This window comes from Calliopsis andreniformis, chromosome 10 (assembly GCF_051401765.1).
Source record: "Calliopsis andreniformis isolate RMS-2024a chromosome 10, iyCalAndr_principal, whole genome shotgun sequence".
Classification (NCBI taxonomy): domain Eukaryota; kingdom Metazoa; phylum Arthropoda; class Insecta; order Hymenoptera; family Andrenidae; genus Calliopsis; species Calliopsis andreniformis.
The window spans coordinates 12,735,079-12,761,679 of NC_135071.1; the positions used below are offsets into that span (position 1 = coordinate 12,735,079).

The window sequence follows — 26,601 nt, forward strand, 5'->3', positions numbered from 1 at the left end:
AGTTGCATTCGCGAAAGCTTCTCCGATGCAGCATCGCGAAGAGATCGTGGCGTGCTTCAAGCTGAGTGAATCAGAATGGATCTGCTGGTATTATCCTGCGCGTTCATGACACGAGAGTCTGTAGTACGCGTTTGAAAAGGGAAAAAAGACAGCGGAGTAAGCGGTACTCATTTGCCTATCGAATAGTACGGATCGATCCCTGTAATTGCACGGTCGGTTGTCGTCTTGTTGCGTACAGCGCGAAATATAAAAAGATTCCATGACGTTCTCGAGCGTGTTGCTTTCGTTTATCTCGATTGAGCGATTCTTCGTTCCTTCGACCATTTTATTCTATTTTCCTTAAGTGACTACAACTGCGGGCGAATTAATAGATGCAGAGGGGGAACTGCCTCTGAAAACGCAACCTGCGATAAGGGAATGTCGCTTGCTTTCCAATTACCTTCAAGTGAATCTGAAATTATACTTCAGCTTGCAGTTCACGGGGAAAATAATAAAAACACTTATGCAGTCCTTCAGGAAGAATAACGAGAATAGTCATAAATTCATGATGGCGAAAAGAACTGAATTAGCTGATTGTAGCTCTCTGTGGAATAAAAGTGAGGAGGGTAGTCATGGGATGCTTCTCTTTTTTGCTTCGTGGATTGTTAGCTAATATTCTTAAAACACGATATGGCCACAGTAGTGGTCAAAAAAAGGTTTCAAATCGACTTTCTGCCAAATGTATGTAGCGATTTTAACACGTTGACTGTCACGTTAAATTCACGAAAAATTCCTTCACTTTAGCGGTTATTCCAACTTAAGAAAAATTTTTCTTAATTCTTTTTCATGTTGATTTTAATGTGTTCTGCTTCTTTTACTAAGTTTCGCTGAAATCCTTTCTATTACTACAATTTATAATCGTGCAAGTTACTGTTATATTTACAATTATGAAAATACTGTCACCCACTTCTTCTTCATATTTTTCTTCTTCATATTTTTGAACATTTTCTAACTCCACGTGACAGTCACTAACAAATACACTATATGTTCTATCATTCATCTTTGAAACGTTCTTTCGACCAACACACTGTGTGCGATTGTTCAATTCGTACAAGTACATAGATCAGTTTCAACATCGTTTATTATCGTTCATATATTTACAGACTCTAGAAAACGGGTCTTAATTGATCGTGGAACAATGCACTTTTGAATTCATTTCGTCGAATTCGCTGCAGGTGTTGCTGGAACGAATACTTTCAAGCACAGTTACCGAGTTTCCCTCGGTTTGTTCAATTAGAATCGCAGCAGCTTCGTCGTACAGTCAAGTTGCACGAACTCGATCGCTGTTTGCTCTGAAGATGCTCCAGAAGGCGAGGAGCTGCAGACTTGTGCTAGACTATGGCGTTGTCGCACACTCGGCTTCATTTACGTGTAAAATTAACGCGATAATTATATTGTGGTTAATCGATTAGCTCACTGACAATGTTACTTTCGACGCTGTTCTTAGTTGTTACGTTTGCTCTTAGGTCAACTTGTTATTTTATAATATACTTATGCATTATGTGTATGTATATATACAGTGACAACCAAAAAAAAGTGTATCGATATTTTACTAGTAGTATCTTATATAGCACAGAGATGTCTTAAAAACGTCTTAAAGACATCCTTTAAAGTCCTAAAAATGTCCAAAAGGCGTCTTTGACACGTCTGAAGTTGGGACGTCTTAAAGACATTCATTAGACATCTCAAAGTCATTTAAATTACGTCTATAAGATACTTCAGGCAAAAAATAGACGTCTTTAAGACGTCCAAATTATATCGTAAGAGGTTCAGGCATAAAATGGACATAAAACAGCCATCTTTAAGACGTCGTATGTTATCTGGGATCGCTAGCTCCATCCCTGGAACTTCATTCTACTGCTTTGCCTCTATAAATCCTCTGTTGTCCTTTAGATTTGAAACTTTCTTTCGGCCAGCACTGTATATATAAGTATATGTATTATGTTACATGTGTGTATAGTATATGTATTATACACAGCACGCATTCGCTATTTACAAGCTCCATCAATACTTTCTGTTTCACTTTCATTCTCACTCTCTTACGTTTTCATATACAGTTTTCTTCCTTTCCCTCCCTTCCCTTCCTATCTGCCCTGATCAACACGACGCACGGAGAAAGTCCAGACTGCGCGGTTCGTTCCCGCGGTTTATTTACTCTTCGAGAGCAAAACTTGCAGGGAAACTGCGTCGAGCAAGAAGCTCCATCGCCAAATTCCAGCCTCGTCGCAACTCGGCGGGAACTCGAATTAGATCGGCGGAATTTCCTCTTCCAGATTACCTTGTTTTCGCGAGACGCATCCGATAAGATAAGGCAGACGATAAAGATGCAGCGTTGCGTTCGTCACGCCTCTTCCGATGTAATCGTCGATAACGCTAAGATAATAAATATTCGTGTATTTGTATACTTATTACCGAGGTTTCTGTACTTAACTGCTTAAATAGTTGGCAAGTGGAACGAGTCTTCTCAATTTCGTGAAACTTTCGTTTAGCACTTTGTGAAAATGTAGTTCAGTTTTTGGTCTTTAGTATTTGAATTATTCGCTATGTGTTAGAAATTTGGAATAAAAAGGGGAATTCGGATTAGAATTTGGTACTGCGTGTCTAGACGAAAGTACTGAATAATGGAGTGACTGTGAGTGAAGAAATTATGAAGGGGTGTTTGACAACAGGTGACAGAGATTTTGAAGAGTAATTTTGTATATCAGAATAAGACGAGAATCATGAATGACAGAATTCTGTTTGGGACTTCGTTTTAGGGTTACTAAGTATTGCAAGAGGGTCTAAAATTCACTTGAGATATGTCTGACTTGAAACTCATTCTACTTCTGGCGTTCATTAGTCAGGTCAGACGGAGCACAGTCAGTAGAATGTGTCTCGAGTCAGACACAGTTCATATGTATTCTAGACATTTTCTCAATAATTAATAATTCAAAATTTCAAGTTCAAATTCCAAAAGCTGGGTCAAATATTTGAAATAAAAAATAATAAATAACGTATTTTACTTTAAAAATAGAAGTTTTCATTTTAAAAATTTAAATCAATGTTTCAGTCTTTCATAAAAAGTTTTTAAAATAGTATTTTATTTGATAGATACTGAATATACTGAGGCTTAGTTTTGAAATATTTGATTTATTTTTTATTTATTCGTAACGATTAAATATTATTTCTCTTACTTTTCCAGCAAAGAATTTAGTGGAAGGTAAACGCAATTATATTAAAAGAACAGTACTAAAAGCTTTCTTTTGCTTAAAAAAAATTAATTTAATTTTAAAGTATCATGGATTCTTATATTCTAATATTAACTCTCTCTTCAATTTATTTCCACTCTCAAAAAATATTCTAAATACCATTTATGATATGAAAATTATTCAAATGAAAGTATTTTATTTGCCGATATTTTACTTCCTATTTAAAAGACTATTTTACTTAGACTGTAGAATGGCAATTACTCAAAATGACTGCTTGAAATGCAACTTGGTCTTATTTCAGCATGTCGAAACACTTTTTAAAAATTCGAACACCTATCACCGAACACCCTGTACATGAAAATTTGTAATTTGCGAAGGGGTATGAACGCTTCCACGGTTCATTGATCGCGTTTTGTAATAAAATTACCTGCTCCCATAAAGATACCGTTACCAACGCACGCAGAATGCTGGATATTCCACTCAACTCTACCATTTCAAATCTTTAATGCACTTTCAGGAATTTAGGAACCTTTTATTCATTTTATTTCTACGCAATATTCTCACAGCGGAAATTAATGAAATATGAGCTGATATAATCGAGGGTGACCAATGATCAGACCACATTTTAATACCAAATCGACTGTAAAGAATTTCCTACACAATTTTATCGCGTAAAATATATTCTATACTTTCATCAATCATTATCGACGTTCTTATTTCTCCGATAATGAGTACCTCAAATATTAAAAATGTTTATGTTAAACTGCTCTTCCTTCTCTGCCACTTTCGGTATTTTAATCGACGTCTCCTCAAAAACCAAATAACAGTAGTGCCTCGCTACTACCGAAACTCGAGGAATTATTCATCAAACAGAACATTCTATAACGATGCAACGTACTTTTCAAGCTAATCGTTCAGAGTAGGTAGACGCAGTAAACAAATTCACCCGAACAAACACGATTCCAGGAACCTTCTCTTTCAGGATGCAACCACTTTTGCGAAGCATGTTTGCCGAGCCTTGTTTTCTTACTTTTAAAACCAATGTTTGTCCTCGAAATTTTTGCCAATGCACTTTGAAGCGGCCGAATGCTCGTCTGTCTGAAAACGCGTCGTTATTTCCTCCTTATAACAGGTAATTCCGTAATGACGTTGAACCAAAAACAAGAAAGATTAAATAGCCGCCTTGGTTGATGGAGCAGCGAGTTTAACCCGCGAACGAAACACCAAGCAGTTGCTAAATTGCGTGTTCGAACGAAATTTGTTAATTAATGGTGCACGTTCGGCAGATTTAAAAATGGAGGGGGGCTTAATTTTTGTAAATCGCGTCGAACACGAGGTTTCAAGTGGCAGATAATATAAAGTCCCGTTAGGACGTGAAATGACAGTGTTCGCGAGACCGGATTTCTGAAAACTGCCAGGGTAATTCGTAGTGGAGAGCACCAGTATTACGAGTTCCGCGAGTTTTTTTAACGCATAGTTTGGTACGGTATGTTAAACGATATTTGCTAATAACATTTCCGAAGTGAACCATTAATAAATGTCCCCCGGTGTCGTAAACGCTGTTATCCAATTAACAGTAACTGTACAGGAAACTGCATTTTATAATTCTGAAAAAAGCGTTCCCATGTAGGAGGCATGTCCTTATTGTCAATCGCAGGGCGTTAAATCGACGAAAATGTAAAATAAAATATAAACGACTGCTTTAGGTTGCGAAAAATAATTACGTCCCCTTTAATAGGTTCCTAAATTTATAGTTGCAAGGCAAGTGATCTAAGTTCCAGGTTTTTCTTCTTGAGATAACGACGTTTAATGGTTTCTTTAGACTTCTGTTTTCTTTAATTTTTACTTTTAAATGAGAAAATTCTTTTAGTGTCCTTTCTTTCTGAAAATATACATTTTATATTCTAGATCTCAATTAAGGTCTTAATTCGAATTTTTTGAAAATGTAAAGTCGGTTGTTTTGCCTTACAGCTGCAGAAATAGGTTCCTTCTGATGCATAGGATGCATTTTTTGTTACCCATCTCACTTGGGTTTGTGAACCAAGGTAGAGCTTATGAAAATATCTAATTAGTTACGTATTTCTGTACAAACCTTTAAGAAATTTTTAAATAAGTATTACATACAAATCAATTATAACTTTAATTTACTATGTGTTATTAAAAGCTGATTATTGAAAGAAAATGTTACAAAAAATGAAACAGGTATAACATTAAATAACTTATCGCTTATTTAAATACATTTCACTAATTATGAAAAAGAACTTACGTTTATACGACATCGAGCCTTATCACTATCAAAGAATTTCATTCTGACCAGATTTATTTAAATACCAAAGAAATCGAAAGGAATATATTAAACAACTTAATGCTTGCATCAAATTGTACATAATTAAATATGTTAATTAAAGTTACAATTAAATAGGATAACAAACGAAAAGCGAGGAACGGAACGTTCTCTCTTTCGTCGTGTAGTTATTCGGCGTCGTGACCTCAACTAATATTAGGACCAGTTATTCAAATGCAAAGGGTTAAACAGTAACCTCCAGTCAATTGATCGTTCGTTAAAGCGAGGATGTAACCCTTCTCGACCCATCCCGAGACATTACTGAAATATTGCCAAAATAGTTAAAGATCGTGCACAGTTATTCCAATCAGTTGAGCTCTATTCTTGGCCGATTCCCTTTCGGTTACCACTTACTCGCTATTAAAGCCCATCAACGCGATTGCGTGCAAAAATTGTTCGTTAACCCTTTGAACTCTAACAATTTTTCAATACAAAATATTCACAATTCGTAGTGCTATCAGCGCCTCTTCTGAAAAGCGTCGCTCTTCCAAATAACACTTTTTACATTTTAATTCATTCTTTTTTTATAGACAAGTAAATATAAATTTATTTACCTATTTGTATCACGTATACTGTGCTTGTCGCAGCGGTGAAGTGTCGAGGGTCAAATTCGATTTCTGGCTTTATTCTGTTCGGATGTAAAATTGGAGTATTTTCGAAGAGCAGATGTTTGTGAAATTTTTGCGCATAGAAGATATTTTGCTCCAAGAATGTTCCATCGTAAGAGCATCTTTTTTGAAATTTGAATAATTCTATTTGAAAATCACAGGGGAAGAACTTCATAAGTTTATTTTTGTCGATTTTCTGTATTTTCTTTTAATTCTTATCTTATTTTTATATGTCACAGTTGAGAAGCTGAAAATTTTGACAAGTTTCGAGATACATCTATTTTCATAGTAAGTGTACATAGAAATAACTTGACAAGTCCATGTGAAAGAGGAGAATAATTTGATAATGCAACGAGAAACACACAGTCACTAAACAGTTTTTGTTAATTTTATTGAAGAGTGGTGCCTGCAGTGATTGCACAATTGGTTTTTATTACAGTGGAATCTCGAAGTTCGAAAGCTTTGATGTTCGAGCAATTTGAAACTCGAACAAAAAATTCGAGAAAAATCTTGCATTGAAATTTGAATAAAAAATCGAAAACTAAGTAAAAAGTTACGCGTTTCTTTAAATAGTAAAAACAGTAACAATATAATATTAATGATAATAAAATGTGCATGAATCACAATTTTTCACTAGTGAATTTCAGAGTAGAGGTATTAATTGATTAATTAATATACAATTTTTTTATATGTGTACAATTATGATTAAATATTTAATTATTAAATTTGTTTTATCATTAAGTATTTACAAGTGTGCTCTTTTGAAATATGATTTAAAATGTTTCGTATTGTGTCCATTTTGGTAATCTCGAATCGAGATGAATTCGACTTACCCTATTTAAACTGAGAAAATTTCACTCGAAACTCGAATAATTTAAAAGTCGAACCATATTTTCGATTATGTTCGAACTTCGAGGTTCCACTATGTTTGACAGTGTCCTCTTTACAAAATATAGGAAAAAATTTACGTAAAAAATTTCTTTTTAAATCGAAACATAAAATTTAGGAAATACGACTAATCAAGTTTCTCCCTTGTGGTTTTCATTTCTTTAACCTAAGAACACGCGCACGTGCAGCCTTGTTTAAATTCAAAATCCACTGCACGGCGTTGATATGCATTCGGCGTAGCACCATGATTAAGGTAATGCGAGAAACATTGAATTAGGCCTTTAAATTCGCGCGATTTACGCGGCTCGCTTGTTCCTCGTTACTTAGCAGCCGCAGCAGCGCGACGAGTAATTAGGGGATGACAAATTGGATATTAAGTGCGGATTTTGCGCGTTTCTTGCGCGAGTTCCGCTTATGTGCTCTCTACATTGTATATTTTCTGCAGCTGCCGCGCCGATGGAAGCGTACAGTAGACAGTAATGTGTATCGCTTTAATTAAATTCGCCATCGGAGCCATTCAACGTTCAACGAGCCAATTGAACCGAACACAATAAGTCCATTCAATGACAGTCGGTTTCTTTAGTTCCGCGCCTATCTATTATTCAGAAATGATTTCATTAATAACGCTCTCGTGTGACGCTGGAACTTTATGCAGAGATGACTCGCCCTCGGCGACAACAGGACACGAACACTTAGGTCACCAGTAACGAGTCGAACTTCCTGTTCTAGAAGTCTACGCTGACTAAGGATGCGTTATACCGAGGACATTCTCAGACCTGTGCTGATATTCAAATTTTCAGCCCGCGTTCGGCGGGGGTCTTGAACCTGCTTTGATTCACGAGTAGCGATGGCACCTCAAACACTTCGAATCTGTATACATGGCAGGAAACGTGAATCACTTTGCACATGTTTCGAGGCTTAGAATTCCTGAAAGTCTTGATAAGTGTTGAATTTTGAAAAGTCTTGGAAGCTTTGGTGTCTTGCAATTCTTGACAGTTTCTAAAGTTTTGAGAGATTCGATAAGTTTTCAGAGTTGACAGAGGAAGCACCCTAAGTTGTGAACTTTAATTTTAATGTGCTCATACAGAGCTGTTTGTAGAATACTAGATGTAGTTATTCAATAGTTTTGAAGATATGAGCAATTAAAGTAGCTTTTCCAAAAGAAGTAATAAGGAGCAAATGCAAGTGTGGTGAACAATCATTTATTGCAAGTTCATGATGCAAATAAAAAACAATAGAAAACTGAAAAACTGGGATTTAAATCAAGGATTCGTGAATTTTTAGTCAGACAACTAGCAGACTTCTCTGTCACCACTTTCAGTACCTCTTCTTTGCCATTCTGCTGCATGAAAAAAATTCGAAATTTTAATTACTCCTATTTTCGAAACTATCGAATAACTACATCTAGTATTCTCCAAATATCATTAGCAATGTATATACTATCACTACATTAAATGTACAGGAAAATTGGAGTCGACAACTTGGGGTGCTTCCTTGTGAGTAATAATTCGACATCTTTAAAGCATTTTTAATATATATTTTTGTCTAAGGAGTATCTATTACTAATATCGAGTATTAAAGAGTTTAAAAAATTCGAGTTATTTTTCAAGAGTAGGTTTTGAATTATGCGTGAAGTGATTCGAATCTTCATAATCTTAAAAAACATCCAATTCCTTCAAAATTGAGATTCAAACTTCCATCACTACTCACGAGTACTCGGTTCAAACTTTGTGTCTGAGCAAAACTGGTCGAAGCCAAGAAAATTCGTTTTGCTTTAAATATATCACTTTTATTAATCCTCACTTTATTGAATGTAGCACCACAAAGTATGTATAACAAAGAGCTGTATAAATAAATGGACCGTCGGGTGGTGGGTCAACGACGCCTCGATTCGGAGACACGAATCGGAGGAATCGAATGCTAAGGCCACTTCCTTATTACCGTGCAGTGTGCTCCGACGATGGCTCTGTGAATTCGACGGGCGTGTGCCGTCAAGTGGGGACGTAAATTAATATCACCGGGGTCAGAGGGGTCACGGAAGCCGTGTTCGCTGTGGAGGACAACAAAACAAGTTATAAGGACGACCTACGCGTCGACGGCTGCCTAAATTCGCCCGACAAAGAGAACCGCGGAGCTGAAGAATTACAACTCTGAATTCTGACAATTGCGCCTGAGTCAGGCTGAATTGGTCTCCCTCGTGGGACATCCAACACCGTGGACTTCATTTCGTCTGAGAAAGGAAGCTTTGATCCGATCGATCCTCTGAATCAGAAAGTCCTTAGCTTCTCGTCTCAGGTTAAACACAGTCGTGACACGCTCTTCTAGGTCAAGTTTCGCTTAACAGACTACGTTCAAAGATGGCGAGGAATTTCGTATGTTTAAATATCAGTCCTTGTTTCGAGGCATGGAGAATCGAGCTGGGTTACAAAAAGACGGATTTGTTAGTCACTTTCCCTCCTTCGTGGTGTCTTATCGCGTTTCTGTTAAACAGATGAACGGTGAACAGCGTCGATACGAAGGAGGAAGTTAAAGCCATTGATATATGGTGGCTGTAAAGTGTCGAGACCGCTTGGTACACAGGACTCGCGCTCAACAAAGCACTTCGATGGACTAGTTTCATCCGTGTATCGTCTACCGTTTATAATTAACCTTAGGAGTACGGTACTTGCAGTCCAAACATCCGCTTCTAACAAAGTTAACGTCGATTTACGGTGGAGCAGTCTGGACCTCTTCCAAGATGATTAGCTCGTACGTCCGAGTCTTGGAAGAAATTACATTTCTTCTCGATTCGCTCAAGCGTTAATGTTAATAGTTTACATAAGAAGGTTAAGACGAGCTTCTGGCAGAAGAAATTACAAAGGAGGAAAAGAAGGTCTCACGCAATCGTTCCCTTTTGTTCTTTAACACAAATGCCCTGTACAGTCGTATTTATACGCTCTCTTATTCCTTCTGTCGGGCTTGAGATGACGTGACGGCCAGGGATATTCAGAAAGGCACTAACCCCCAAAGATCGAAGAACTCAAATGTACAAAATCACGAAATTCACCGACAGATCCCTTCTCCCTGTCTTGCCTTATGTCTAATCGCTTTAGCTAGAAAGCAAACCATCAATGCCGAGGTCCGCTTCGAAGTTTAGACGTCTAACACGTTGACGCGTCGAGAAACCTCCTCTGAACCTTACTGTTTGCGTACCCATTCCCTTTTGGCACTTCGAAAAATTACAGTGTTACAGAAAAGGGATTGAAGACTAAGGATATGTAACATTCATAACGTTCAGTTAACATTTGGTTGGGCAAGTCGTTGAAAGCTTCAATTTCGATTATGTGGTTACATTCCCAGAGTCTCGAATCTTTGTTTCTCAACACCTTGCACGATAGAATAGATACAAACAGGACCAACGAAATTTAGCTAACACAATAACAATGATTATGTTCAAATGAAGTCGGGTGTCCAGAACCATTAAAATAGCAAACATTATGGCACTGGGTGCTTATTTATTAACGATTATAAAATTCAATATTCGAGAACTATGTTATCTCTTCTCTCCGCACGTAACATCGAAGGAATTGAATTGCTGACCCACCGTTATCACTATCAGCTGCCTAATCACTAACAGCTCAACGATTAGACGTCCAAAGCGTGTAGAAGTCCTTGATTACCTCTCAGCATAATCAAACACTCCATACGTATCCTATTAATTATAAAAAGAAAAACTGAAACGATCGACGTCGTGTACAATTCGATGGCACGCGTGAACTCGGACCCTGAACTCTACCTCTCCCGCATGGGATCACACACACTGGTCGCGAAAAACGGCTGGAATCGTTTCCTCGTGGAAATGTTGCTTTCGCGAGGTTTCAGCTGACGATGCGCTATGAGGACTCTGCAGCGTACGCCTCGATGAAAGCTGTCTCTGAAAGAAAAACGCGAGGCAAGAATATTGTTCCTTCTGGTGCTCTGAAGCCACTGGCACCACTGATAACTGGCGATTTGGCAGCTCGTACACGCGCGATATTACCGAAGGGAATGGCCTTGTACCATCAGTTTATGCTTCGAGAGGTAATTTAAATCGCGACAAAATAGTCGGGGTTACGTTGTTTCATTGCGGAAGCGAGAAATCGCTGGTGGTGACTGATACTTTCAAATAGGAAAGACACTTTGATTTTACGCGAGTGTGCGTCGTCTGGCAATTCCTTGATGCTCCAAAATGCGAGAAAGTCTGTGATATGTGCGTATGAACGATTCAAAGTATTATTGCTTGTCTCCGAATTCATGCACGTGTCCAATATCCTAAATGCTCCTTCAGTCGTCTTGGCGGTTGCTCGATCGCTTGATATAACTTCAATTGAATATAGCAACAATTCAATAGTCACAGCTAACTAGCTATCCCAAATTCTGATGCTCGATCTTTCTTCTTTGCTTCCTATGCTGATTAAATCCAAGCCTGCGAAGAAACAGTGCGCAACACTACGGCGATTGCTCTTAAAATTTTCCTAATTAGTCCTAATTTCACGGAGAACGTCTCCACCCTTTTTTCCTCTTCTCTTCGTCCACTGATCGCTCCCATCAATCTTTCACGGTCCATCGAAGGGACGTGGCATCCTCGCGAAACAGAAAGAGACAATTTTCCTATAAGCATTACTTTCAGTGTTCCTGCTCCGTCTTCTCTCCGCGTGGGAGGAAGCTCGTCGAACTTCTCAATTTCCTCTAGAGAACAGTCTTACTTTCCTAAATATATAAATTTCCCCGTTCTCGTCCACGAGTAACAAAATGTACAACCGATGGAAAGCCCATGTTCCTCGCTGCCTCGCTTCAGAGTCTCGAGACGCCCCATAGTGGCCACCTGTCCCACTTGAAGGAATAACGATGAAGACTGTCAGCAGACCTTCAGGAGCAGGGTCATCAAAGGCTTCTGTCGATTTTCAGGAAACACTCCAACGTTTCCTCTTCTCGCAGTCTCGGCCTTCACTGTTCTAAGACGTCCAGTGTGCTGCCTCCCAGTGCAGCAAGCACCACCGTAGACTGTGCAACTGATGCAAGGGACAGTGTACGTGTATATGGATCGCGTCCCAGGTCTTGCACCCGCGGAACTGTCTCCTGGAGAATGTCTCTGTATCCTTGACACTTGTTCCCAGGTGTCAAAACCGACGACCCAAGTGTAGATCGCAACCCAAGGCTTCCACACGTGGAACTGTCTCTTGGAGAACGTCTATTCGGTACTTGTTTCGAGCCCAAAGCCTTCCCCACGTTCTCGAACGCAGAACGACGATCCAGCGGTCCCTGCCTCTGGCACCCTCCTCGAGCCCCGCAAGAAACAGCCCTCGATCGAATGGCACGCGAATTGCTCGGCCACAGACGACCGAACAGATTGCCTGCTGTTTACGGAAGTCCTGTCGGCTCGTCGCAGCTCTTCCATCCCAGCGCTATGATAAATACCTACAGAAGCGGATTCTAGCGACCCAGCGCCTGGATCGGACCTGCTCTGGACAGGGTCGCCTCGTCTGGCGACACGAGATCCAGAGCTGTTTGGTTGCGTCCAGGTCGCGGGTCCTGGAATCTTCACTTCCTCTCTCCACGTTCCTTTCTCTCCTGAGCTCGATTTAAGCGATCAAGGGTACACAGGCGATCGCCAGGACAACAGATGGCAACAGCATGCTCGAGGAACCGGCCGTGGCTGGCTTCTCGCGATTCGACTTCAGCATTGGATCTAGAACAGACATTTTGGTTTTTGGTTAATTGATGAGGGATTGTGGAGACTCGGGGGAAAGTATATCTTAAGACAGAGGTTCTAAAAATGGAGAATGTCATCCCTCTGGAGGCGATGGAGGGATCCAGAGGGATGACAATAACCTTAGGTCACTGATTTTGTACATATAATACTAAATAGGGTATAGGCCCAGCTTGGTGGTTCCACTTGAACACCACCATGACACCTAAAATTGAAGATTTGAGTCCAATTCAATATGGCGATATAGGTCAAGCTGTGCACATGGTAATGGATTGAGCTTTTCCTCATATTTGTTGTATATTTACATACTATTTAATTATAAAAATAATTATATGTCTGTATAATGTCAATTTTTTATTAGAATCTTCGTCTTTGGTATTTCCAAAAGTCTTTGAATTGAAGCAGAAAATTCCTTTTCTAATTGCAGTTTCTTAGACCTGAAGATGTTATGTAAATTTTTCATTTTTTTTAATAAGAATTTTGGTCGATTTTAATTTCGTGTTAAAAGTGGTCACAAATCCTTAATTCTAGGTGTCATGGCTACCTTTCAATTGGGGGACAACCTTAGCACGGTGATTGGTGGCTATGCCTTACCCAGTGTTATAATATACATCAGTACGAGTGCAATTTAGGGCCACTATAAAACAAGGGAAGAGGGGCGTCTTATTTTTAACATCTTTTTTCACTATGTTGAGAGAATGCAAATTTGCCATCCCATCTTACTATTTTGCTTGCTTAAAAAAGTGGACTTTCTATAGGACTATATTTTTCTGAAAGGGATTTCAAATAAATTTGAGAACCTCTGTCTTAGGATAAAATAGCCCAGTGTGTGACTTGTATTGTTTTGAGTGCCACGGTGTTTGTCACTATCAGGGATAAAGGCTGTGGTGTTACCTATATGACTTTGATTGATGTTGCGAAAGTGAACCTAGATCGATTTTCACTACTTTTAAAGCACCGCGATAGGTTTTAGGTAAGAAGAGCTAAAATGTTCCAGTGAAGCTCAGATATTCATAAATGTGGTTTAAAAGATTGAGAACTCTGATATTGCAAATATTAAAACTAGTCGGCATTTCTTGAACGAACCTGCAAGAATTTTAACGTCAGAGTAATAAAAAAATGAAATTGAAGAAATTCCTTTATAAATATGTAATATAAAATTTAAATACTTTATATTGACTTTTTTCAAATATATTTTATACTTACCTACATTTAATTATTTACTAGTATATTACTATAAATAATTTTACGTATTTGTTGGAATTCTTCATGAATACCGACTTCCTACCTACGTCACGCGAATATGAATGTCACTTTATGACAGTTTCAGATCATATCAATTAATACAAACAAGGTTTGTAAAACCTTTCCACGATTCTGATTGCAGACATAGATTACAATATCGCTGCTAATGATCTTTTTAAAAATTTCAGTCAAAATGTTCGTGTTAAAATGAACCTCGTGAAGCACTGTGTACGATAAGTATCACGTAGGTCTAACCACTTGTTGCTACGTGCTGCACTTTGTGTGCATAGAAGTGTATATTTGAACAATTAGTCGATACCATATTTGTTTTTTCACTTTGGAATAAATGTATTGTATATGTAGATGTCAGAAGAGATTTTCACATACATCTACTATTATCATTTTATAAGTATTCCTTCTTTTTAATAATTAAGTATTAATATTAATTCGATTCACACTGAATAATACTAAACAACATTTGAAAAATAGAACACAATAAATACTGAACTATTGGCAGATATTTTTGACAGCAGTGTTACTTATATATAATGAAAATAATTTTGGAACGTTTTGTCTAGTTTGGCAAGTTTTGTTTAAAACTCACTCTTCAAAGTAAATTATTTCCTTCATCAACAAAATTTATGTGTAACAAGCATAGAAGCTTATTACTCTCTGTGGATACACGACCATCCACAAAAAGATACGACCTCATCAAACTTAAACCTCAGATTGAACAAGTTGTCTTCAAATATTGATCCCGCGAGGTAAACTAGTGTCAATATTTATTGTCAATAACGAATTGATTGAACAACTGAAATGACTATTGACAACTGAAAAATCGATCGTCTGATAATAAAAGCCTTCACAACTGTTTTATTATAAGCGTTCAATGATATATGTGTTTCGTGAAAAATGTGGTAATCGTTGTTTATAGGTTCCCAAGAATTCTAAGAAATAGAAAGAATGTCAAATTCGTACCTGGAGTAGTGGGGCCCATTCCCGATCCAGAAGCTTCATCGTCGTCGCGATCGTCGTGCACATCCTCGTCATCATTGTCAATGTCCTCTGCTTTTCCTTTTTTCCTCCAGATTGGTCTGTCGCCGCTCCCAGAACCATCCAACGCTTCGTCAGCAAGCAGAGCCCCACTATCAGGTGCTGCTGCCAATTGGGACTGCAAAATCTGTGGAGAACAAGGAAAAACATTGAGAAGGGTCAGAAACTGTCTCTGTGTAATAAGGAAGAAGTGAAGAAACCAAGTTTAGAGATATTAGGACTAGGTTACTGTATACTATATACAGTTTCTCCATTTAACATAAAAAAAGGAACATATGTCACAAAAGCCACTCATAATCCAAAGAGCTCCTTAATTTCACTGATCAACGACCCAGATTGCCTGCAAATGGTTCACCCTCGATTAAAACCTCGAAAATAAGTCGCCTCAACTCGAATATTCCACGAATAAGCGAAACTCATCTCACATCCTGACACGCTTGCAGCTAGAACTCCGCCATTAATATCCTTATCGGAAATGCAAAGGCAGCAGCTCGTCTAATTATGACCTCAATGCACGCGTTTACCTTTGGTAACCACGTAATACGCCAAATGCAGATACAATGTAGATCCCAGCTGGATAGGGGCTTATTTTTAGGAAAATGAGAGAAGAAGGAAGGTAGAGGCGTTCAAATACGCGAGCAGCAGCTCGCGGTTCATAAATCATTCACGAGTTCGCGCATTGTGATACATATCGTTGTCTTCTTCCGACACTGTGCGATTTCGAATTGGATTATGCAGGTGTGATACGTGTCTGCAGTTGACGTGCAGGTGTTGCACACGCAACAAGCGCAAGTTGCTGGCCTGATTCCTAGACATGCGAATTAACGCGCTTAAACGCGAGGCGTCTGAGCGGGTGACGGATAACTGGCGATGGACGCAAAGTGGTGGACTCGAGTTATGATAAATCAGCTCTTCTCTGAGTCCAATTTTTTCTCCTTTCGAAGATGGGAATTTATGAGGCACTTCGAGGATACTTTGCGCAAAATATAGGGTGTTCTAGAAGTGGTGGTACAAAGAGAAGAGAAGTAATTTTATGTGAAAAAGTCAGGAGAAAATAAGGAATACATTTTTTGGCATCGTGTTTTGTGTTTGAGAAAATTGAGTTGGAATTACGATCAGGTACTACCCCTGGGAAAAAGTTTTCGATCGAACCCAACAATATGAAGTTATTCAAAAATATTGTAATTTTTGAAATGTAAAATGCTATCGTATGAGTATAAAATATATGGGAATATTAGATGAGTTTGGTGCAGGAATATTAGATGTTGAAAAACTGCAATATTTTTAACTAACTTTGTATCGTTGTGTTTCATCGAAAACTTTTTGCTAGGAGTAGTTCAAGCATACGAAAGTACAGAGATTGTCAGAACTAGATATAAGGAATATGGAGAATTTCGCATAAGCTTGTGTTCACCCTGCCAGAAATGTAGTTAAGAAGGGTTGTTTTTGGTCTGTGAAGCTGCGTTTCGTCGAGAGTCTAAATGAACCTAAAAATTAGCGTCCTGTTTTTCATGATGAGAAGAGTAAGATTATATTCGAAAGAAAGCACGTATCGAAACAACAGTTATAGAACCTTTTAATAGAGATGGATATGGAACTTTTAAAACCTCTAAATATTTAAAACATATACCGTGAAACTTTTTTTTTAAAGTTTTCCGATTATAAATTCTGACGAGAACAGATGGAAAAAGTTGTTCAAACTACAAGTTTTAATTTGAATAAAACTCATAAAATATAAAAATAAATATTTTCCTGTACCACTCAGGAACAGATATTTTGTTCATCAGTATTAAGTACGTTATAAAAGAATATTATTTAGACGTTTTTTATCGAGTCCCCTTTTCTGTTTAATATCTCTTATGAAACTGTTAATTATTCTTGATTTTTATATCTTTTATTGTATATATATATATATAGACACATTAATAATATGATACTACATATTGTTCAATAAAAATTAGTGTCTAATAAGATCGTAGTTTAGTTTATATAATTGATCCGTTTTTAATAAACGTTCTAAATACCTTGTTTGTATAGAACTTTTATTATATAGATTCCAAATATCTGTCCCACAAGAACGTTTTTAAAAAAAGTTCCTAATGATAACACGTTCTTAATATAGTAAATTCGAACAGCATTTTTTAAAAAACAAAGATAACTGTTTATTTCGATCACTGAAAGAAAGGCATTTGGGTCAGATAGAACTTCTATATCCAATACATTTTTTGAGAAACTTGAGTGACTTGTAAACAAATTGCTCTCATCACTCTCGCGTATTGAATTCACCTCTGAAATTATGAAACCTGTACATCTAAATCTACCTGGTAGCACTTGCTCGCTAATCGTAGACAATCGTAGCCAACTTGTGGAACTGATCACACACCTACGCGGCATTTAGTCAGATCTTTCGCGCCTTCTATTCACATTTCAGTCTTACACGTCAAACGTGACTGCACCTCTCTTATGAATAATTCGAGATTAGAGCATAATTTATGAGCCTGTTAGTTCGATTGACTGGATACTCGCATAAATCGCAACCTCCACTTCTCGCTACTGTTCCCTCGACTTCATTTTCGTCACCTTTAACACCAGCATCCCTAACTGATGCAGTAAAGCTCCGACGGCTGATAAATAATTAGTAGACTGCGGATTTTTATGCAATTTCATATTTTTATAAACACAGCTAAAAAAATGGAGCCTAAATAGGAAGCTTCATCTTTCAAATACTATAATTTACATTCTATTCCTTCAATATTTTTGAATATTGTACGTATTATTTAACCTTTCACACATTTTGAATTTTCATACATGCATAAAAAACCGCAGTTTAATAATTACATTCAAATCTGCCTATTCATTTGATCTAAAACCCAATGTACTCGACTCAAAAAACTCCAAACACTCCAAAACTTCCTAGGAAAACTTTCTGTGAATGTAGAAACGATTTCTGTATTTCAGGATCGCATGATTCCTCACTTGGGAAGGTCTTCGACAACAAGAGCTCAGGAGAAACTCCGCTAAATTGGCCACCAAGCATTTCTCTCGAATAAATGAAGTTTCACAGTACCAACTAAGACTCCTAACAACATCAGCAGCACGTTAATCCAACTCCAAAGTGGGAATAAGGTTCACCTGTCAGCAAGGGATAAAGTCACTTTTCGGTCGAATGTTGAAGCAGGACGCGAGGCAAGACCGAATCGAAAACAAGGCTGGTTAAGTCTGTGCTGAACGAAAAACTGTAGTTTGCTCACCTGTTTAATGTGCCTCAATTGGTCAATGAGCACGTTGATGCCGTAGGAAGTCGTCGTCGGTGACATCGTCGTTATGGTGAACTCAGGGTTGTATCTCTGCGCCGTCAGGCTCGAGTCCACCACCGTCTTCGTGTACCTGCAACCAATCACGAGGAAACATGAAATTACATGGAAACGTTCGCTACCTGAACACGTCAATTATCCGAAACGTCGGTTACGCGAGAGTCGGCCAGCCAGAAGGCCGATTATCGAAGCAAACGTTTCGTTTATACTCTGTTGACTGTTATCACTAGATAGGACTCTTGGGAAAATGTGCAATTCGTATGCGGAATATTTAATAGATATGTAAGAATAAAATTCACAAAAAATATATAAGGAATATTTTAAATACGCTGTGTTTATGAAATGCTTCTTTGATTTTATTTTTGTTATTTTTAACCTAGAAGCCTTTTTGTGGCTTCTGAAAGAAGTCACTTTGACGAAGGTGTACTGATTGAGCTGTTCACAGGCCAAAATGATTCACTCCATCTTTTGTATTTTTTGTAGTTTTGGTATCAAAGTAGTTGATTGAAGCTTAATTTTTATATTTAAAATAAATATAAATATTTTTGTTTGGTGCAGTTAATCGATTTGACAAATGAAGGACTCATTAGTTTTCAACTTCGAGGGTAGCTTTCACCCCCTAGCAGCTAAAAAAATAAGTGTCGAATATTTTTCAGTGCTCTATTCGTATACCAAGTTTCATCAAAATGGAAAGATGACGCTAAAGTGATGTTTCTTGTGAGTACACTTTGGCTCTGGGGTCCAGAGTAATTCTGAGATTATTTGAAAAAGGATATTTATACGTGTTCTGTCCTTCACCTCACCAATTCAAATACAAAGCTAGTTTACACGTAAAGATAGTACAAATATCGTAAATTATACAGTTAAAATATAAAGTGAATTCTATTTTACGTTCTGGTGAAAAATCCCATCACAGAGTAGCAATCGCAAGATACGACATAATTTAGTGCTATTGAATTTAGTGCTTTAACCTTCATTCAAACGATTAAACTGACGACATGCCCGCTAACCAAATGTAATAACAATGGAACATGCTGGTGAATCATAATTTTAACTGCCACTGTTACAAAAAGCCTGCTGGCAATCAGTGAAATGACACGATATTGAGGCACTGTGCGCTCTCAACGTCTACACGTGAAATCAAGCGCATACAGTATTAATAATGCGATTTCATTGCGCTTCTGTTGTACAGTTAATTAACAACTAGGCAAATACGAAGGTATAATTAAATCAAGGAAATTCGTGTTTTCCGTGAACAGTGATATCGTGATATCGGATTCGGCGTTGTGAAATGAATTTCATTGTTCATTTTTTGGCAGTGATTGCTATGTCGAGCTGGGAGTTGTGAAAAAATTCAATTTGTGTTCATCGCAGGATGTGTGCTCGAATATTTTTTGGGATATTTAGAATCATCTGGATTAAAATGGAATCTATAGAAATATTTTCGATACATGTTCATAAAGAAATATAAAAATTTCAAAGCAGCGGCATCATTAATAACGAAACTTACGATTGGTACTATCTCTATCGTAAATACTAGTAGTCAAATTGGATAAATGCTTCTGTCGAAGTAGAAGACATTTTTGTATAGATTGGACATGAAAATCCAGCCTCGTACAAAGCAAAAATTAAAAAAATGAAATTTAATAGAAATCCCACGTTGGAATTCTCATGTAACAGATCGAAATTTTGCTCCAGGATAAAGCTCGAGTTTGAATAGGTTTTAATCATCGATTGTTAAATTCAAAGAGATAGAATCAACTGATGATTCTAGGCAAGATGTTAACAACTCTGGCTTCATAGATTTTCCATGAATAAAGGAAAACTGTTCTAAAAAAACTATTTGAATTAGCAAGTCATTTTCTAATTAAATGTTGTGTTTTCATACATTCTTAAAAAACCTAAGGTCAAAAGAAATCAGGAAGTGACTTTCAGTCCATCCTGTATAAAATTTCCAAACACAACTAAGAATAACACGCGAGACCTAACAGTAAGTATAAATAAAAGGGTGTAAGTATTTCATAAACTTCTAATAACGTGAGAGCATACAAACACTTATGCACAATAGCGTACGAACACATAAAAAGTCATTGAATTTTGAAACGGTGTAAGCGCATCATAGGCCAGTCTGTAGAACAAACCGCGAGACGTGGCAAAGCCATAGGCAAAGCGACGCAGCGCGTCGCCAAGCAACAAGTCACAATTTCAAGCTATTTAAGTTTAACCAACTGAGAAGCCAGAATCTCCGAGGCATCCGCGGTATTTTGTCGCTGCGGTCGGCTGATATTCGCGAGCGAGTCGAGGAGGCGCGAGGAAAGAATTATCTGCGAAAGAGATAGGGAGGAGCAGCGGCTGTTCTATTTGCGTCAGCTATTCTCGGATCATCACTTTTGAAACGGCCGCGGGAAGCATCGCGTGCCATTCATTAGTATGCCACACTCCTGCATCTCGACCATGTTTCTTCGCCTATCTACGATTAATTACGAGCCTCCACTCCTTCCCTACGGTCCATCCTTTCCCACCATTCGCTGCTTTCACTCGTCCCTTGCGCTGCTTTTCATTCGGCACCCTCTTCCGCTGTTCCTCTTTCCACCCTTTCACTCGATTCCGCTTTGACATATTTTCTTCGCTCCGACCCCGAAGAAAGCTTCAGGCGACGGTTTGATCGATCGATCACGTTTCTTTATTCATTGTGCTCGCGCGAATTAATACTGTATCGAAGATTGATCGAGCGTGCTTTGTTTCCGCTGAATGATTGATAAATTAACACGTACTTCGAGTTCGTGTGTGAGTGTACCATATTGATTCTTGCATGGGTATCTAGTCGGAGTACACGATTATGTTAATGAGAATTTGTAAGAGCGGAAGTTGGGGGGAAGAAAATTGTGCGTGACGAATGAAGAAGTGGTTAAAAATTTTGTTGAAGCTAGAGTCTTTATTAGAATGGCGAGGGAATTTTTGATTATAAAGAATGATAAACTGGGATTTCTATGAGCGTCGAATAATTCATAGCGTTTATGTGTATCTGCATTAGACTAATAGGAGTAAGTAGCACAATTTGCAAGTTTTGCGCAAGGTGCTTCACAACAGGTGTCAAAAATTTTAAGGGGTGATTCTAGATGTCAAAATAGGACGAAACTCAAGAATGAGAATATTGCGTTTGAAGCTCTGTTTTAAAGTTATTAGTCGCTACAGAAACGTTTGAAACATGAAATGTGTCTGACTTGGAACTTATTCTACTTCCGAAATACGTTAGCCAGGTCAGACACAGCACAGTCAGTAGAATAAGTCCAAAGTCAGACACATTTCAAGTGTATTTCAGGCGTTTTCTGAATAATTAATCATTTGAAAGCAAAGCCAATTTCGTTTTCAATTTATCTTCATTTACATTAAATTCTATCTTCATTTTCATCTTATTGTAGCACGTAGAATTGTTCTTTAAAATGTCTCACACTTGTCGTCGAACACTCTGTGTAATATTTATAGTCAGGAATATTTGTTGGTTAAAAATAATATTTTTAATTATTATTATTTTTATTATTATAATTTTGTATTATCTTGTAGATTAAAAATAATACAGTAGCTATCAGATGCAAATACATCATGTACGTCTATCTATAATGAGCAAATATAATATTTCTTCTTTTTCAAAATTAATTGAGGTAAAGAAATAATATATAATGATAATTCAAATGTTTTGACCAATTCTTGACTAGACTTTTAACTGCAACAACTTTTAAACTATTATAGTATAAGCTGTAAGCATCTCAGTATTCTTTTACAGAAATTAAAAGATTGTATCGAATAATAAAATAGTAGAAAATATAAGGTTCCATTTAAAGAAAGATGCAATTGCATTTTGTAGATGCATCAATATATAAAATTCTGTCCAGATTGTACATCATTCAATACCATTTGATTTTTCCTTGGAACATTTTTATCTATCTGTAACTGGTTTAAAGATATATCTCGACCCAGTTGCACGGGACACGTACATTTAAAAAGAAGGTTTCAGATACCTTTCGACTCCTCTTTGTAAACCATGCTCTCCATACTAGTTCAGTAATTCCAGGGTTAAAAAGGGGAATGAGAAGTTTAAAAAGTTATAGGCATCCATCGAGGAAGCATATTAACAGGGAAAGATTTTGCGCGAGCATTACGCTGCAGCTGCACTTCTTGATGCTCTTCAATGCCGCCCATTCACGCTGCAGCCTTCTATCCAATATTTCTTTTCCCTTTTGCTTACATCTGTCTTGCTTCATCCGTTTCTTTCTACTCGTACTTCATTTCGCTTTTTGTTCTTTGCTTTCGTAGCAATTTTCACGTGCCTTTCGCCTTTGTTACTTCAACAGTGCTTATTTCTTTTTTGGCTATCTTCTACCTTCCCTCTGCACTTTTCGATCATATTTCGCTGCATAAGTTCAAGTATCTATTACACTTCTACACGCCGCCACACATTTACAGTTTCAATTAATCAGTTAATGTCTTAGACATGAAACGTCCTTGGCTCGGAATCAGTTATAGTATCAATTACTGCAAAAGTGCAAATTCAAGATAAAGGGTCCATGAGATTTGTTATGACCGAGTCACCTTTTTAGCGAAGATAAGATACTAACTCCATTCTGCAGTGAAAAGGTTAATCTTCTAACTATGAGAGGTGTAGCCAGCAGAAAAAAATGCAGATATGAATGAAGGCTATGAAAAAATACTTAGATTATACACTACGCAACGTGGCTAAATAATCACTCAGTGAAAAAAGAAAAGGAAAATGAAATACCTAGGAATCATATGCGTCACTTATCTGCCAAATTAGTTAATTTGTACAAAAGAAAAATATTTATATTTATTTTAGATATAAAAAGCTGTCTATTAAGTTAAGATATTAAGTATCAATCAAGTGCTTTGGTATTTCAATTTTGAAACATTCAAAATGTGGACTTAATCACTTTGGCCTGTGGATGATTCATATGTAGAAATAGAAGCTTAAATTATTTAGGTTGTAAGACAAAACGACTTAAGTCACATGTTTTCATTTTTGAGATATCGGCGTTCAATGTTTCCAGCTTCAATCCAAGTCTTATGGACTTGTGTCTCCTTAAACCCTTATTTTTAGATGAAAAAATTCTTTTGGTGCTCTTTCTTCTCTCTGAAAACGTAAATTTTATATCCTAGATGTCAATTAAGACCTTAACTCGAATTTTGTGAAAATGTGACATAACTCTTTTTGCCTTACAAGTCTTACAGCCACAGACATGTACTTCAAGAAAATGTTCTAACGTTTCCAAAATTTGAAATTTCTTGATAGTGGTAAGTAAAAGACCTTAAATAAGATTTCGATTTCGACTGATGTATAAACCACGTGGCTAATGGCAACGTGGTGAAAGAAAAAATGAATATTTAATCTTGAATATATAAGGAGAGATCTGAAATTATCATTCTAATTTTACATCACACTTTGATGCCCTACGAGGGAACAGTAATTCCGACAATGCATTAAAAGGCTGAAATTGGATCGAACGCATCACGATCGCATTGAAAACATTTACTCAAATTATTCATCCAGATTCCGAGCGATCGTTTTCCTCCTTAATTAAGCCGATCCCCGCGTATTTCAAGGATCCTCGAGAATTCTGTTCACCACGTCCCTCAACTTGTCATGTCCGCTCAGCGGAACTTCCGGGTCCGACGAGTGTTCGCTCTTTGTCCCCGCACTTTTCTATTATTTTCCTTTTCCCCTCCGTGTCAATTCCAGCTTGTCGATTGTCCTCGCCCTCTTCCCCCTCTTTTCTTGATTCTTCCTCAATTTCTCTGTCTCCCAGTCGCCGACAGGCACCAGCTGCGTTTCCTCGCCGTCTCTCGCGCTCTTTCCCTCGTTAACGAGCATAATTCGCCGCCCATGCAGTCCCGCTTGTCCAGGGAACGCGGAGACGCGGCTCGACAAAAACTGGTTCGCCGCGATCGAAAGCTGTCGAAGCGAGCCGCGCGTCTCCACCTTCCTCTCGAATTATGTGCGATTTCGTCCCTTACGAGTCCAATAGCCATCATTTCAGAGGGCATTACGATTTCTATGGTAGAATCTTGATTAACCGAGTTGCGATCAGTGTCCCATTATATAGTCCTTCGTTAACCCATTAGCACATTGGAGACTGATTACGTATTACGATGGATCAGGGCGTAGACCTCCTAAGCACAACGTTTGATCGTGAGTCATTTTGGTTTGAAGATTGTCGTCAGTCGCCGAGGACAATGGATGCAAAATAAATTGGGCTGGGTTAGCGATGCAACTATTGAAAAACTTTACACTTTAAATATTATAGCCCTTTACATTATTTTATCGAGACAAGAAGATTTGTTTAATAGTAGACACTGTACAGACGCCCATTAAGGAAAATGTCCCAGTACCTAAGTGCTTAAGACGTCAAATGTACCAGTAAGTAAACAACCTGATACCTGAACATCAATGGTAATTTTATTTCGTTTTAATATCTCGTAATAATTCTAATTAATATCTCTATTAATAATTCTATTAATATCTCGTCACATGACCAAACATGTGTACAAAAATTCAAGACTATATTCAAACAAGACATATAACAGACCTATAATATAGTACAAGATCTATAATAATAAAAAATATTGTATATTGTGTAATGCATTAAAAACGTGGATTTTTTCTGTTAATTAAATTCAAGATAGAATCGCAAATATTCTCGTCGATCGATCCTCAACAGATCGAAGTAGCACGTTTCAAATCAAATTAATGTTTGAGTGACGTCAAAGGCGAGCATCCAATGTCTTTTATCTAGTCGTTTTGCAAAAGCCCGGATCTCCACTTTCGTGTACAGTCTATAATGGAAAAGGCTCTCATTGGTTTCACAAATGGAGTGGTATCTGTTGCTGGGGAATTTCAGGAATTACAACTCACGAAATTGGTTTGTTATCGATCAGGTAATGCTTTCATTACTGCTCCACTATGTTTCAAGCGTCGTTAATGTTGTTATCAATTAATAATTAGAAGTCATTACGATATTCTCACACCTCTTTGTAGCATTAAAAAGGACTTTATAAAAATAGACGTTTAAAATGATAATAATAGAGAGCAATCTGTGTACAGGAATAACGTTTCCCTTAAATTCCCTCTCCAAATTTAATAACGAGAACTTTAGTTGTGTTTTTCATTAACTGAGCCACGTCCAACGCGCCCAGCTAACTGTCAGAATTCGAGTTCAACGTAAATTTAACTCCACCTGGTTATATGTTAATTATACGCGACAGAAGTGTCTCAAGTTTCCCAAATTGATTCGTAGCTGTTCACTCAATAATTAGGGCACAACGAGGATCGCTCTCCATCATTTCCAGATGTAATTTGCTTCCCGCTCGTTTCGCTCGAAAATTTTATTCTTATCGGATATCCGTTCGGATTTTCTCTTCGCTGCGTGAAAAGTGGCGTTGCATGGACCGAGACAGAGTCAGGTTCTTTCGTCGATATGGTCGACCTTTGATCATTCAAATGAAAGGCATCACCGTTGCATTTGCAACGATTGTGAAAAGACCAATGTTAGAATTAGAATGTACCGTGAAAGGCTGAACTTTATTCTGTTATTCCTCAAAGTATTTCTTCAGAGATAAAAGTGGCACGCTCGGAAATCACGCTGTAGATAACGTTATAATTAGACTGCGGATTTTTATGCAGCTGCATACGAGCTGTCCACAGGTCAAAGTGATTAACTCTGCTGTTTGAATTTCTTTTTTAGTTTTAATGATAATGTACGTGATTGGTATTTAACTTTTTATAATTAAAATAAATACCTACGGATGTTTCTGTTTTGGGTAGTTAATCGATTTGGCAAATGAGCGGCTCATAGGCACATCTTAACCATTAAATGGGGGATGGCCCAGACGCGCCACGCTCATTTGTCATTTTGACCCATCATCAAGGCCCTGATATAAGTATTATAGAATATAACTATTTATATTAAATTTTGACTTTATTATTTTTTCGAAATATCATAGTCTATCAATGACTATTTGGCACAAGTTAAAGAAATACAACTTGAATTAAAAAGTTCATCTTTCAAATATTATAATTTATACTGTACTTTTTATATTTTCTATATTTTTGTATATTATCAGTCGTAATTTTTTACAAACTTAAAATTATAGCGTAAGGCACTCAAAAGATAAATATATATTT

General features: G+C 37.4%; 1 protein-coding gene across 1 annotated transcript in view; it reads right to left on the reverse strand.

Annotated features, from left to right (window-relative positions):
• Nucleotides 1–1,102: 1,102 nt before the first annotated feature.
• Dally (division abnormally delayed protein) overlaps nucleotides 1,103–26,601 on the reverse strand; it is a 132,419-nt gene continuing 106,920 nt past the window's right edge. The window contains exons 6-8 of the mRNA XM_076388153.1: nucleotides 18,345–18,480; nucleotides 15,019–15,220; nucleotides 1,103–12,774 (exon numbers count right to left, since the gene is read on the reverse strand). Of these exons, the coding sequence (XP_076244268.1) occupies nucleotides 12,668–12,774; nucleotides 15,019–15,220; nucleotides 18,345–18,480 (445 nt within the window). The 3' untranslated portion in view covers nucleotides 1,103–12,667. The remainder of the gene's footprint in view (nucleotides 12,775–15,018; nucleotides 15,221–18,344; nucleotides 18,481–26,601) is intronic.